Source organism: Diaphorina citri, unplaced genomic scaffold, assembly GCF_000475195.1.
Source record: "Diaphorina citri unplaced genomic scaffold, Diaci psyllid genome assembly version 1.1 scaffold115, whole genome shotgun sequence".
NCBI lineage: Eukaryota > Metazoa > Arthropoda > Insecta > Hemiptera > Psyllidae > Diaphorina > Diaphorina citri.
In genome coordinates, this window is record NW_007377552.1 from 111,221 (window position 1) to 123,571 (window position 12,351).

The 12,351-nt window shown below is 37.2% G+C and overlaps 2 protein-coding genes across 3 annotated transcripts; both read left to right on the forward strand.

Annotated features, from left to right (window-relative positions):
- The first annotated feature begins 767 nt into the window (after positions 1 to 767).
- On the forward strand, positions 768 to 7,873 carry LOC103524691 (nucleoporin GLE1). Its single transcript, XM_008489723.3, has 11 exons — positions 768 to 1,284; positions 1,566 to 1,859; positions 2,122 to 2,316; positions 2,478 to 2,687; positions 3,291 to 3,534; positions 3,958 to 4,210; positions 4,639 to 4,759; positions 5,223 to 5,401; positions 5,819 to 5,997; positions 6,616 to 6,755; positions 7,576 to 7,873. The coding sequence occupies exons 1-11, from the start codon at positions 1,039 to 1,041 to the stop codon at positions 7,693 to 7,695; spliced, it is 2,181 nt and encodes a 726-aa protein (XP_008487945.1). The 5' UTR covers positions 768 to 1,038; the 3' UTR covers positions 7,696 to 7,873.
- On the forward strand, positions 7,661 to 12,173 carry LOC103524692. Of its 2 annotated transcripts, none has more exons than XM_026820028.1 (4): positions 7,661 to 7,759; positions 10,396 to 10,480; positions 11,074 to 11,157; positions 11,419 to 12,173. In XM_026820028.1, exons 2-4 carry the CDS (start codon positions 10,404 to 10,406, stop codon positions 11,777 to 11,779), a joined length of 522 nt encoding a protein of 173 aa, XP_026675829.1. In that variant the 5' UTR covers positions 7,661 to 7,759; positions 10,396 to 10,403; the 3' UTR covers positions 11,780 to 12,173. The 2 variants fall into 2 exon arrangements, with proteins under 2 accessions (XP_026675829.1, XP_008487946.1); XM_008489724.3 differs by lacking the exon at positions 7,661 to 7,759 and adding an exon at positions 9,639 to 9,917.
- The last annotated feature ends 178 nt before the right edge of the window (positions 12,174 to 12,351 follow it).

The window sequence follows — 12,351 nt, forward strand, 5'->3', positions numbered from 1 at the left end:
AACTTTATCTGTTTAGGATAAACTTAGCCCGGGTGGAATCAAACCCGCGACCTGGTGCTTACAAGGCAGACGCGCTACTTTCATAGCTAACTTAAACTGGCGTACATTTTTTTGTACCTACCTAGAAGAGTGTTTTAACCGGAAAGTCGAGAAAGATTATTCACAAACATGCCTACCTTTTTCATTTGCTTAGCATAAAAACTTTTTGTCCTTACATGAACTCAAATCTTCTACGTACCTAACGCATTGATGGTGATAAATGTTCAACAGCAAAAGAACACCTTTATTAAATGGACTGGAAGGAAACAAAATTGATGAAAAAAGTTGAAAACTTCCCCTCTCTATTGTTTGCAAATTGAAGTTACGTGTCGAGGTAGGTAGGTTGGTAGGTATGTAGTATGTACCTATATCTCCTTATACTTTTGGCACATTTATTTTTTTTACCTATAGGTAGTTTGAACCAACGTACTTAGGTTACAAATGACTTCAAAAATCTACAATGTTTCAACTACGTAGGTATTAACCTATCTGAGAACTGGGAACTTCAAAAGCTAATGAACACTTTCGTAAAAGCTAAATGTGCATTTGAAGATCAAAATTCAAATAATTTTAAAACGCCTGCAATGTTATTAACATTGCATGATTATGCAATATGCCAAACATAAAATTTCGAACTGACGCCTTCAATTTATCAAAAGTAGGCTATCAGAATAACAATTTTCTTCAGCGCGAAAATTTGAATTTGAATTAAATTTTATCTGTTGCTGGTTGCTGTTGGAAGTGTTGGATTTGGGTTTTGGATAGAATAGAAATAGAGTTGTGTTTCAATTTTCAATAAAGAAATCTTTAATTTAATCATATTTGTTATTTGTAATATTTGTTCCATGTGTGTGCTGTGTGTAGACTCAAGTACCCAGTCGTTACCATTTTTGTCACTATCTTCAGTCATTGCCAAACCATCAAAATACATGTCATTTGCAATCTTTTTGTTAGGTACTGCCAAACCAACCTTCCAAAAACTCTGAAATTCAAACCACAATGAATCGCAAGTATAAATCCACCTCAGTCCTGCTGAGGAGTCCCAGGTTGCATTTGAATGAGCCCCTGAAAAGACTGTCGGACATTTCAAAGATATCTGTCAGCCCGAAAGAAGTTTCCACAGCCCGGATATTTTGCAATGTGGAAGATGTGTTTAAAAAGTCTCCGAAGGGCAAAACCAAGGAGAATGTGGATCTTACAACAAGTCTGGCTTCCCCCTCTTTGACATTGAACTCAAGGCAGCATGTAAGTAAAAAAAAAAAAAAAAAAAAAAAAAAAAAAAAAAAAAAAAAAGTTTTAAGCATGTAAGTAAAAAAAAAAAAAAAAAAAAAAAAAAAAAAAAAAAAAAAAAAATGGTTTCTAAAACCATTGCTCTGTGGGATTGGGACATGGACACTATTCCTGACTTCCTCTCCATAGCATTCCTCAACATGTAAAATATGTAGAGTACCTACTTTGGCAAGAAAAGGATGAACTTCCTGCACTCTGAGCAATGTTCAATCATATGTATTCTATTTCAATTCCAGAGATCCTATGAAGACAGTTACCATCAAGATTTAAACAATTCCATCAGTTCCAAACTGCCGTCCATAATTGACAACATCCATGAACTCACATTAGGTCCTAATGCTACTATTCAAGAGCAGGAACAAACAATAGATGAGATACCTTATCAAAGTAACAGAAGCATTGTACAGGAGAAATCATTACCTCCGTGTCAAGATCCTGAAGTGACAAGTGAGGAGAGCAATTTAGATGAAGAAATAAGAATGTATTTGAAACATGAAAAATTGGAGAGATCCAATACTGATATATCAAAGGTAAGACAGGTCAGCATGAACAACCTAACACAGAGATTTTTTGGATGTTGGTTGGTAAGTTGGTATCTATAAACTGTGGTACCTAAACTGATCTTGGTGTGGTAAAAAAAAAAAAAAAAAAAAAAAAAAAAAAAAAAAAAAAAACTGAATTACCTAATTTTCTCCTGGATGAGGTTCACTACCACGTAAACGTAACATTTTAATAACCTATCTGTTCTGATCTGAGCAATGTTTCAAAGTATTGCTTTATTATCAATTTCAGAAATTGTCCGATGCAATGATTCAGTTCAATTGTAAACAGAAGGAGGAATATCTGGGCAAGAAGAAATCCATAGAACAAGCTGTGATATCAGATCAACTCAGAGGTCAAAGTCAATCGGTGGTAGAAATTCCTGTCAATTGTGACAGTCTAACTTTACTGGAGAAAAATAAAGCAGCTAGAATGTCCATTTTGGATGTAAGTGCTTCAGGAAAGTATTTTTTATTTTTGTTATCACCACCCCTTCAAAAGATTTTTGTTTCTTTATTTCTTGATGTTTTCTCAATAAGCAAATAAATTTTACACTCTTGCAGTAGTGGTAAAAAGCATAAACTTCTCATTATCATTACTTTTTTCAGACTCTAAATGAAGTGAAAAGTAAAATATTCAAACAGAAGGAAGCAGAAAGAGCAGAACGACTGAAGAAGGAAAAAGAAAAGCAAGAGCAGATGATGGCCATTTGTAAATTGGTTACCGAGTCATTCAACAAGTTCAAATCAAAAGAAGAAACTTTTCTGAGTAACTTGAGCTTGTGTGGTGATGTGGCAAGGTTCCAAAAAGAAGGTCAGGTAAGTATTGCTTAGACTTGGCCTTTCCTCAATAACAAAAATCAATATGCATTAAAATTCAGCTGATTCCATTATTTTCTTTCCTACGGGATAGGAAAGGTAAAAATATGGGTCTTCCATCACCTCCTTTTACCATGATTGTAAGAACGTTTAAAAGTATTTAAATACAATATGAAAGAAACTTGGGTAACAGCTTTTTTATTTTGTTTTATAAGGTACAAGGGGTGGATTTACCCTCGCCGCCCCCCCTCCTTAATACAGCCTGGTTATGGAGAACAATGGCAATTTTAAATCCTAGAATGAACATTAATTGTTTGCAAAGAACACCCATAGCCCATAGGTACCTACATTTCAGGAATTCACCCCCATCCCCGAAGCTATTTTCCCGAGGGAAACACCCAGTTTCAGGTTTGATAGAGGGAACTGTAACTGTCAGGGTCTTATCGTCCCTAAACCAAAAAGAGAAGGGGGACAAATTTCTAATATGTTATTCCCCTCTTAAAATAAATGCTTAAATAAATAGAAGAGAGAAGGAAGGAAGACAGGATAGGAGAAAGCCAGCCGTTCCGAGAACGAACCTTATAAAACACGTTTCGTTTTCAGGACCTGATCAGCTTCAATAAGAAGGTGTGCACCGAGCTAAGCACGCTGGTCACCAAATGCAAACAGTCCTCAGTCACTCGGGACGACGTGCAACATGTGAGCTTGCTCATGAGCAAGTCCGAAGAGTGTTTCGACCGTCTGAGCAAGATCCACGAAACCATTCAGTCGGATTTGAGCAAGCGAGAAGAGAAGCTGGCTCGAGAACGGGAAATGGCCAAGGCAACACCTGTACTGACATCACCAGGTACTCGAGAATTGTTATTATTTTCAAATAGTTTGATAGAGGGAGCTGTAACAACAGAGATCTCATCGTCCCGAAATCGAAAAGAGGAGGACGGGATAGGAGAAAGCCAGCTGTTCTGAGAACAAACCTTTTCTGCTTAGGATAAAGTTCACCCCGCGCGGGAATCGAACTCGCGATCTAGCTCTTACAAAGCAGGCCTACCAAGCTAACTATTCAGGCTGAATGTATTTATTGGCGATCCTATTGACCTGTTACCTCTAAAATGAACACTTTTGGAGTAAATTATGTACTTTCTTTTACTCCCTAATGTATGGCTGATAAAAGAGATATTTTCTCTATTTTGTTATCACCTTTCGGCTTTGGCTAAAGTCGCTACAATAACAACAGCAACTTTCTTTTACTAGTAAAAATTTACTCCTTCAGGTGTCCAAACCACGTCAAGTACCAAACTCACTGAGGACGAAGACAGCGGCCCTCTCGGTCACATTATAGATGCCAGCTCCCTCCAGTTCTACAAGGCAACATCTGACTACTATACATCCGTAGAGAATTCTCTGCACAATATGATGCAGGATGGAGATCTCAAGTCGTTCAGATTCCAGTGTATGAAGGCGTTCAATATACCTATCAATGCCATCAGTGGATTGGATGGACAGCATATGTTGGAACAATACAAGTGAGTAGACAATGTGAGGGGTCAAAAGAAAGTACGCAGTAAGCCATATATACCTTGTTTCGATATATTTGGAGTTAAAGTCAATACTTGAACAGGGATCTATGGGGTTATCCAATCGGGATTTCTAATAACTTCTAAACTACAGCTGATATTGTTAAACTACAGCTGATATTGCTACAGATGATGAAAAAGTTCGACCTTGTTGGGGATCGAACCCGGGACCTCCGGGTTGGAAGCCTGGTGTGATACCCAGTTTTCCCACCATTTTACGCAGAATTTGACCATCCATTCCCATACATTTTTTTTCTTTCAACAAATGGATTTGCTCCATTAGCCAATTGCCCAATATTTCTGTCCAATTTTACATCAAAGCAGTCCACAGTCCCACTACAACTAGTTTCATGTATTCTTTACTTCTTGTTTTTCAGTCGTTTAGTATCAGTATTACGTGGTGATCGTGAGGTAGGCAGCGGGAGTAGCATGAAACGAGTGTCTCAACATCCTCTGGGAATTCATTTCTGCAAATATTCTATGGCCAAGAAGTTTGTGGTGAGTTAATAAATCAGATGAAAACAAGAATTTTAATTTCGGAAAAAGAATCCCTTTAGCATCCTCAGAATTCAACAAAACTTCCCCTGAACTTTTTAGAATTGCCGTGGATAAAGTAGAGATTGCCATGATTCGCCAACATTCGTCACGGATAGGCGCTCCAAAAGGAAGAAGAATAAGCATCATTCAATGCTTGTCACAAATATCGTTTCCAACTTAATACATTTCGATAAATTTCATGACTTGACTTTGACTTAAAGAAGTAACCTTTAGATCCAAAGTCCAACGCGCTAACCACTCCACTACTAAAACTCAACTCAACTTACGCGACAGAAAGATACCACTGGACTAAACTTACTTTCTCTCAGTACTTAAATAACAAAGTCCCAAGTAGATGCCTCAAATTTTTGGAAACACTGTGGAAAAAGATAAGAAAGTAATTAGCATTTTATAAATGTTTCAGGCACAAGTAGATGTAAAGCCCCGTGTATTGTTTGCCTACGCAAGTGTTATAGTGGAGTTATGGCGAGAATTTCCCGACTTTGGCAATCTTCTAGTGGGCGAATTCCACAAACAGTGTCCGTATTTGATTCCCGTGTTCTGGCCTCAGCTACAGGGACAATCTAACGAAGACTATTACAAGTAAGTTGATAAGTTTCCTTCGCTTGATGAGTAGGTATCACATTAGTGCCCCAAAATACATGTAGGCATTATGTGCCCTAAAATATGAGTAGCCTCTTGCTATTGTTTTTTTTTTTTTTTTTTTACTATCCTTGTCTTGACAGGAAGGACTAAAGGAACGAAAGTAATGTAATCAGATGAAGATTTTTTTTTTAATTTAGAAGTACATAGAAATAGGTTGTAGGATGTAGGCAATAGGTACCAATCAGTTTGCGAATAAGCAAAGGCCAAAAAAAAAAAAAGAAGAAGCCTGGTTGACCTAGTTATTTATCATACCTAGTATTCTGGGATTAACATGTCTTATTTTATAAAAAGCTTGACTTACTAGGTACCTAGGTACTTACCATAAACAATTTTTTTTCTTCTTCTAAATTTCAGATCCCTGGGCTATCAATACATCGACGGTCAAGTGGAGAAGCAAGATCTGTTTCTCAAACGCATGACTGCCATGGTACAACTGTATGCCGCCATTACTATCACACCCACTCGCTCCTCTGGATCTCATCCACACAACCTCCAGTTCTCGTGGAGGTGGCTGGCAGCTATGTTGAATTTGGGTGAGTTAACATACCTGTTTACTTACGGTTAGGTACCAACCTCAGTGGTGCAGTGGTCGACGCGTTGGACTTTTGGAGGTTGGTGGTTTGAGTCCAAGTCGTCAGAAAAATTTATCTAGGTGCAAAAATTGGTTACGATATTTATGACAAGCATTTTAGTATGCTTAGCACAATTAAAAATTCCTTTTTACTTACGATAAAGTTTTATACTTTTATCTCAACTTGTTTGGCCATTGAGTTGTATAATGGTCTTGATTTATATCTGCCCTCTATCGACCTAAGATCGATAGGAACATTTAAATATCTCGAAAAATCGATTAAATAATACCTTAGGACCTGTTAGCTTGAAGGTAGTGCGCTAGCGTTGTAAGCGCAAGGTCGCGGGTTCGATTCCCGTCCGGGGCGAACTTCCTCCTAAACAGATAAGATTCGTTCTCTGAACGGTTGGCTTTCTCCTATCCTGTACTTCTTCTCTGTTCCGTTTCAGAACTATAAGACCCCTGTTGTTAGTCACCTGTACTCTTAGGGGGGAAACAGCCCCAAAGGATGGGTGAAGCTTCTACGAATGTACGAAAGTCACCGCTATCAAACATCTTCTGTTTTTCACTCTATTTACAGATCCTCAGCCAGATATTTCTGCCACTCTGCTTTACTCCTATATTAGGATAGCCGGAAACAAAATGGCCGCCACATACCGAAATCAGTTCTTCAAGCTAATCCGTCTGATTCAAACCCAGTATTTGAGGAAAATCAAACAGGTATTGTAAACGTACATAACAATCTTTAAACTTTAATTAGACTTACTTTATCATGGACAGAAAATAGAGGAAAAGTGGAGAAAAACGCTATCCTGCCCCTTCATTGCATAACCAAACAAGCTCGAAACTTTAGGGCCGTTGATGCACGGGTTATCTTTATCCGATCGAGATGAAATTTTTTACAGATTTTTTTTTATTTATATTGGAACCACTTTGGGGGGCGTCCCGGTTAAATTTCCAACTTTCGTAAAATAAGGGCCACCCTAATGGACACTCGTCGCTATGTTGAAAGCCCAGAAGCGGTTAGGTAGTAGACCAGTCGCGGGAGACACTAAAAGTACACAGAAAAGAGACGCACTCTGCAATAGCTACTAGATATATTAATAATAAGTCAGGGGCACTCGGTATTAGCACGTTGAATGTACGAGTTCCCCATGGATCACTGAAGTTAAGCAACGTTGCGAGTGTTGGTATCCGCATGGGTGACTATCTGGGCAATCGCGGGTTGCTGGCATTTCCCGGCCCCACTCAGGCTGAGTGAGGTTGGTTTGAGTAGGGGAGTAGCTAGTTGCCGAATAAAGTGTAAAATCGCCGCCACTAAAGACTTAAATACCCTTAGTAGATATACAGGGAGACGCATTTTCTATGTTCGACATTTAGCTGCTGTTTTGTAGCTGGAAACTAGGCACAAAATAAGGTTGCCCCCGTGCGCGGTATTCTTACAGTATCTCTTCAGTATTGGCTTTTTATGAGGACTCCTTTTTGTCCTGAAAATTACTTTGAAGTTTAAGTGAACATTCGATTTTACCCCATTTTTCAGGTGACGCCCGAAGATCAGAGTCAACAATCCATCGCCATTTTGGAAGAACTCATCAACAGTATTGTCAAAACGAATAACGTCCCTCCGCCCGAGGGACAATTGCCCGTCAAGTTCTGGTAAAATTAACGAGGAATGACTCGATGCGCAAAGTCCTGAACGATATTAGAATTAATTTATTTTACAGGTACCTGTTGTATAGAATTATTTATAGCACTACGCATGTATTGTAATGGAGCAGTTGCAGTTGGGTAAAAATTATGAATAAAAGGTCGATTCCTACGTAAAAAGTTGTGAAAAATTCAAATCTGAGGTCAAAACTCCGAGAAAGTAATTTTAAAAGGTCGAAAATTCAATTTTTAATTGCCGTTCTAATTAAAAAGTTCAAAGAGTTGTGACGTCAGACTTAACCTAAAAATGCGCAGAAACGCTTGCGCACAAACAAACGAAGCGGGAGTCATGAATTATGACGTCATCGCCTACGGGAGCGTAATTACCGGTATTTTTTAAATCGATTTATCTCGGGATCTAGAATTTGTAGAAGAAAAAGAAAAATTCCGTTGGTCCTCATTTTTCCTGCTCTATGACTTTGAAACATCACCCAAGTAAGCGCGACTGATATATTTATAGCACTACGCATGTATTGTAATTGTACCAAGTACTAAAAATTAGCTTTCACTAAGTAGTCTAAATATCTAAATATGTACCTATCTGTAGTTTCTATCAACTTGTGTTGGTCGATGTTTAAGAATCTACATAGTTCTAAGATAGCATACAATGCCAATTTATAAAATTGTTGTGACGTTTTTAAAACTCTTTTTTTCCCCCAGGCATTGAGTTATCACTAGTGTTAGAAACAGATTTCCGAATGCACTCCAAACTTCGCTCTTTTCACTTCTCGTACAGAAAGAAACGCTCGAATTTTGAATTAGGGAGTTCTCTGTGATTTTTCTTTTCCTGGCTTCACAGGTTCCACATGTTTTAATAGGGTTTTCCAATGTTTATAAATTAATGAATATAATTAATAAGTATGTATTGTTTGTATTTTAGAATTTTTGTAAAGTAGGTAGGTTTCAATATTTGTATAATAAATGTATTGGTAAAACCTTTTTTTTTCTTCATTAAATACCGGCCCATTTTTGGGCAAACGAGTAACCCCTTTTTAAGGTCCACAGTTCACTGCTCATGCTCAACCAAGTACATACGTGGGTACTTTAACAAAATACTCATTTTGTTCTTAGAGTTAGAGCGCTCACCCTCACGGAGAGCCTTTTCAGAAGTTGAGCCTGATATTGCTTGTGCAATATTCAAGACAGTGTGGCGCTCACAACAACACTCAACACAAATAAAATCTTACATAGAAAACGCAGGTTCTCGTTTCTCCACAATTTTATTTCCATCTCTGAAGTATAAATATCACTTCCAAATTCTTGGCCAGCACCTGAGAGCTATGTCTAACTGATGAGTTCCAATAAGAACGAAACGCGTCTTAGGCTGCTCTTAGGTGTTGGCTAAATTGGTGAGAGCCCTCATCTGGACTTGACCGCGTCCTGGCTGCGCACTCTGCGCAACCCAGCACGTTAATACACCTCTGCTCGAAATCAATCAAAGTGTTCAATCCAATCGGATCGGATTTTAAAATCTGGAATCGAACATGAACGAAAAATTTACTTTGTGTAATTTATTCAACTTGTGAGAAAAAAAGAGAAGCTTTTGCAAAACATTGACATTTTAACGCATAACGAAAGAGTAGAGAAAAAGTATTGTGGCGCTCACAACAACACTCAACACAAATAAAATCTTACATAGAAAACGCAGGTTCTCGTTTCTCCACAATTTCCATCTCTGAAGTATAAATATCACTTCCAAATTCTTGGCCAGCACCTGAGAGCTATGTCTAACTGATGAGTTCCAATAAGAACGAAACGCGTCTTAGGCTGCTCTTAGGTGTTGGCTAAAACAGTAATAACCCCTTGAATCTTCATTAGACGAATGCAAACTGCATGACAGTATTTTTTGAAATGTAAAATGTAAACATAAACAAAAGAAACGATTTTTTTTTTTTTTTTTCAAATTTGAAATTTTGGATTTTTTTTTGTCAATGCTGTCAATGTCCAAAAAAGTCTTTTTTTCTCTTCAAACTCTTTGAAAATCCACGTAAAGGCTAAAAGGGAAGAGGAATAAGTAATAAGTAGTGTTTTTTACCTGCATAAAACCACCAAGTTGATTTCCTAATCCATATTTGGATAACATCAGCATAACCAAGTTCTCTGACTAGTTAATCAGAATGGAAGGAAGAACGAAAAGGAGGTCTAGCTTTTTCAGGAGGGACCTAGAACCTGAGGGTAAGAACTTTGAATCAAAAACAGTGATTTTCGAGTGCACTTTGTGGAGTTAACACAGAAAACACATAGTCTACGGGGATAAACACAAGAGTTTATGCTTGTAACAGGGGCTCAACCACCTAAATTGGTGAAATGTGATACAAAATTAAATCACTACTGTATCTCTTCAGTTATGGTTCTGAACCTTCTTTCTTTCCCTTTGTCATTTCAATGAGATCAAAGCCTTCACAAATGATCTAAAAATCCGCAGAGTCTATAATATGTGGAATAAATTAAACTAACATCTCTAAATATCATAAACCTTCCTGGAACCTCAACACAATTTAGCAGAGCTATACAGAAAATTGGCTGAACTAAATCTTGGCAGAAAAAAAGCATGTGTCATCCTTGTTAGATCAGAACAATGCTGTTTCCAAGCCTCATTTATTTTTCCCTGTCAATAAATGTCTTACTTTAACATCTATGTATTGTCTTTCAGATGAATCAATGTCAACAACAGCTTCCGAAACATTGGGATCGGAACAAACATCAAACAAACCTTTGAATGAAGAAATAATCAAAAAGTAAGTTTAGAGGTGCTTGATTTTATTTTGTGACAAAAACAACTAGATTTCATGGACATGATTTAGTTGGTTGAGTATGTACTATGTACCTACCTAAAAAGGTTGAGTATGTACTTATGAAAAAAAAAAAAAAAAAAATCTGATATGGCCTACCCTGGCTTTAAAAGTACAGTATCACTGAAGTAGATACAAAGAATAAGCACAAATCTATACAACGGTTGACTGTGGTTCAGGACAAGCCAAATAAACATGGCTAGAGACCATCACCCCGGTGTATGGCAGATACAAAAAGTCTTTTCTTTACTCTGCCACCATCATTCGGTGAAAGCTAAAGCTGCTACAACAACAACAACAACAACACCAACAATATTTCAGAAAGAGATTGTTTGAGTTATCTACAAGAAATAAACCATTATTATTATAATCATTATACTTTTCTATAAGATCCATGTCAGTGGGAAAGTAATTGTGAACAAAATAATAAATAATGCTGAGAGCATAACCTCCAAACTTGCTCAGGGATCAAAGAAAATTTCAACATGAGGTTTTAGACCCCATTCCAAGTGATCTTTATAATGTGTTTAACCTTTCAGATATATCAAGGATTTGAAGGATGAACAAAAGGCATGGAGTGCAGAGTCCAATCAGGTGAAACAGCAGTACAAGACACTGAGAGAGTAAGTTTTGTGTACCTACCTAACCACCTGCTCAATAGTTTATTAACAAAATACACACTTGTACCTACGTGAAGAAGGGACCATTTGTTTAGTTTTCCAAGCTAATTGTAAACATAAGTATTTGTGCTGTAAATATGTAATATCTTTTTTTATGTAAAGAAAACTTAAAACAGATTACTTAGGTAGGTATTTAAAATCTTGATTTTTGCTTATAAGCCATTTTGTGTAAAACTCCTCAATTTTTTTTTTTTCCTTTTTCAGAAATAAATCCAACATTGTGAAATCATCCAAGTCCCAACTCTATGCAATGCTTACAGAAGAAGAGAAACGCCAGTATTCCATACTCTTCTCTAAGGAAAACTATGCCTCCCTGTTAGAATCCATTGAGACACTCAAGAAGAAAGTTGCCATTGTGAGTGTTAATTACGAGAACAACTACCATCAAGTTGAGCAACAACTTCATAATTCCTGCCAGGCTCAGTTTGAAAACCTCATGAATCAAATAGTGCAGAGACATGACACAAGTGAAGATTTGGCCTATGAAAGTGGAGGTGACTCAATAAGTGATTTTTTGGACTCGGAAAGTGAAAGTGATGTCAGTGATGGGATGGACATGGATTGAAGAACCAGAGTAAAGGTAAGTGTCCACTTGTAATAAATATTGTGCAAGTTGGCTTGTGCAAGCAAAGTTGTATTTCCCATTTGGAAATGGAAAAGATTCCAATGGCACACCATCTTGAATTTCCTATGGTTTAGTACAGGCACTATGTTTTCCTGTGTTTAGACACAGCAAGCAAGTCTCCTGCTCAATATTTATTGCCAGTGTATACTTAGCTTACTTAGGTATTGGGGAATGTTTTAATGTCGCGTGTCTCATGTAAACGAAAGCTAATTAGTGGTTCAATAGCTAGCAGTACTTGTATATTAGGAATTGTTGAGGAGGTGGTTTATTTATATATGTAGATGTACTTAAATAGGACGCCGATCCTATTTAAGTATGAAGAGTCTACGAAGAAGAAGACCCTTGTACATAGGTACCCCTATTGAGTACCTAAGCGTTTGATATGAAGTTCAATTGCTAAAAAAGAAGGGGGAAAAATGAAGTTTGTAATGTAGGAATAATTTTCATAATACATTTATTTTTTAATAAAACGAAAAAAATAAATAAATAAAATAAAATAAAAAAAACTCACT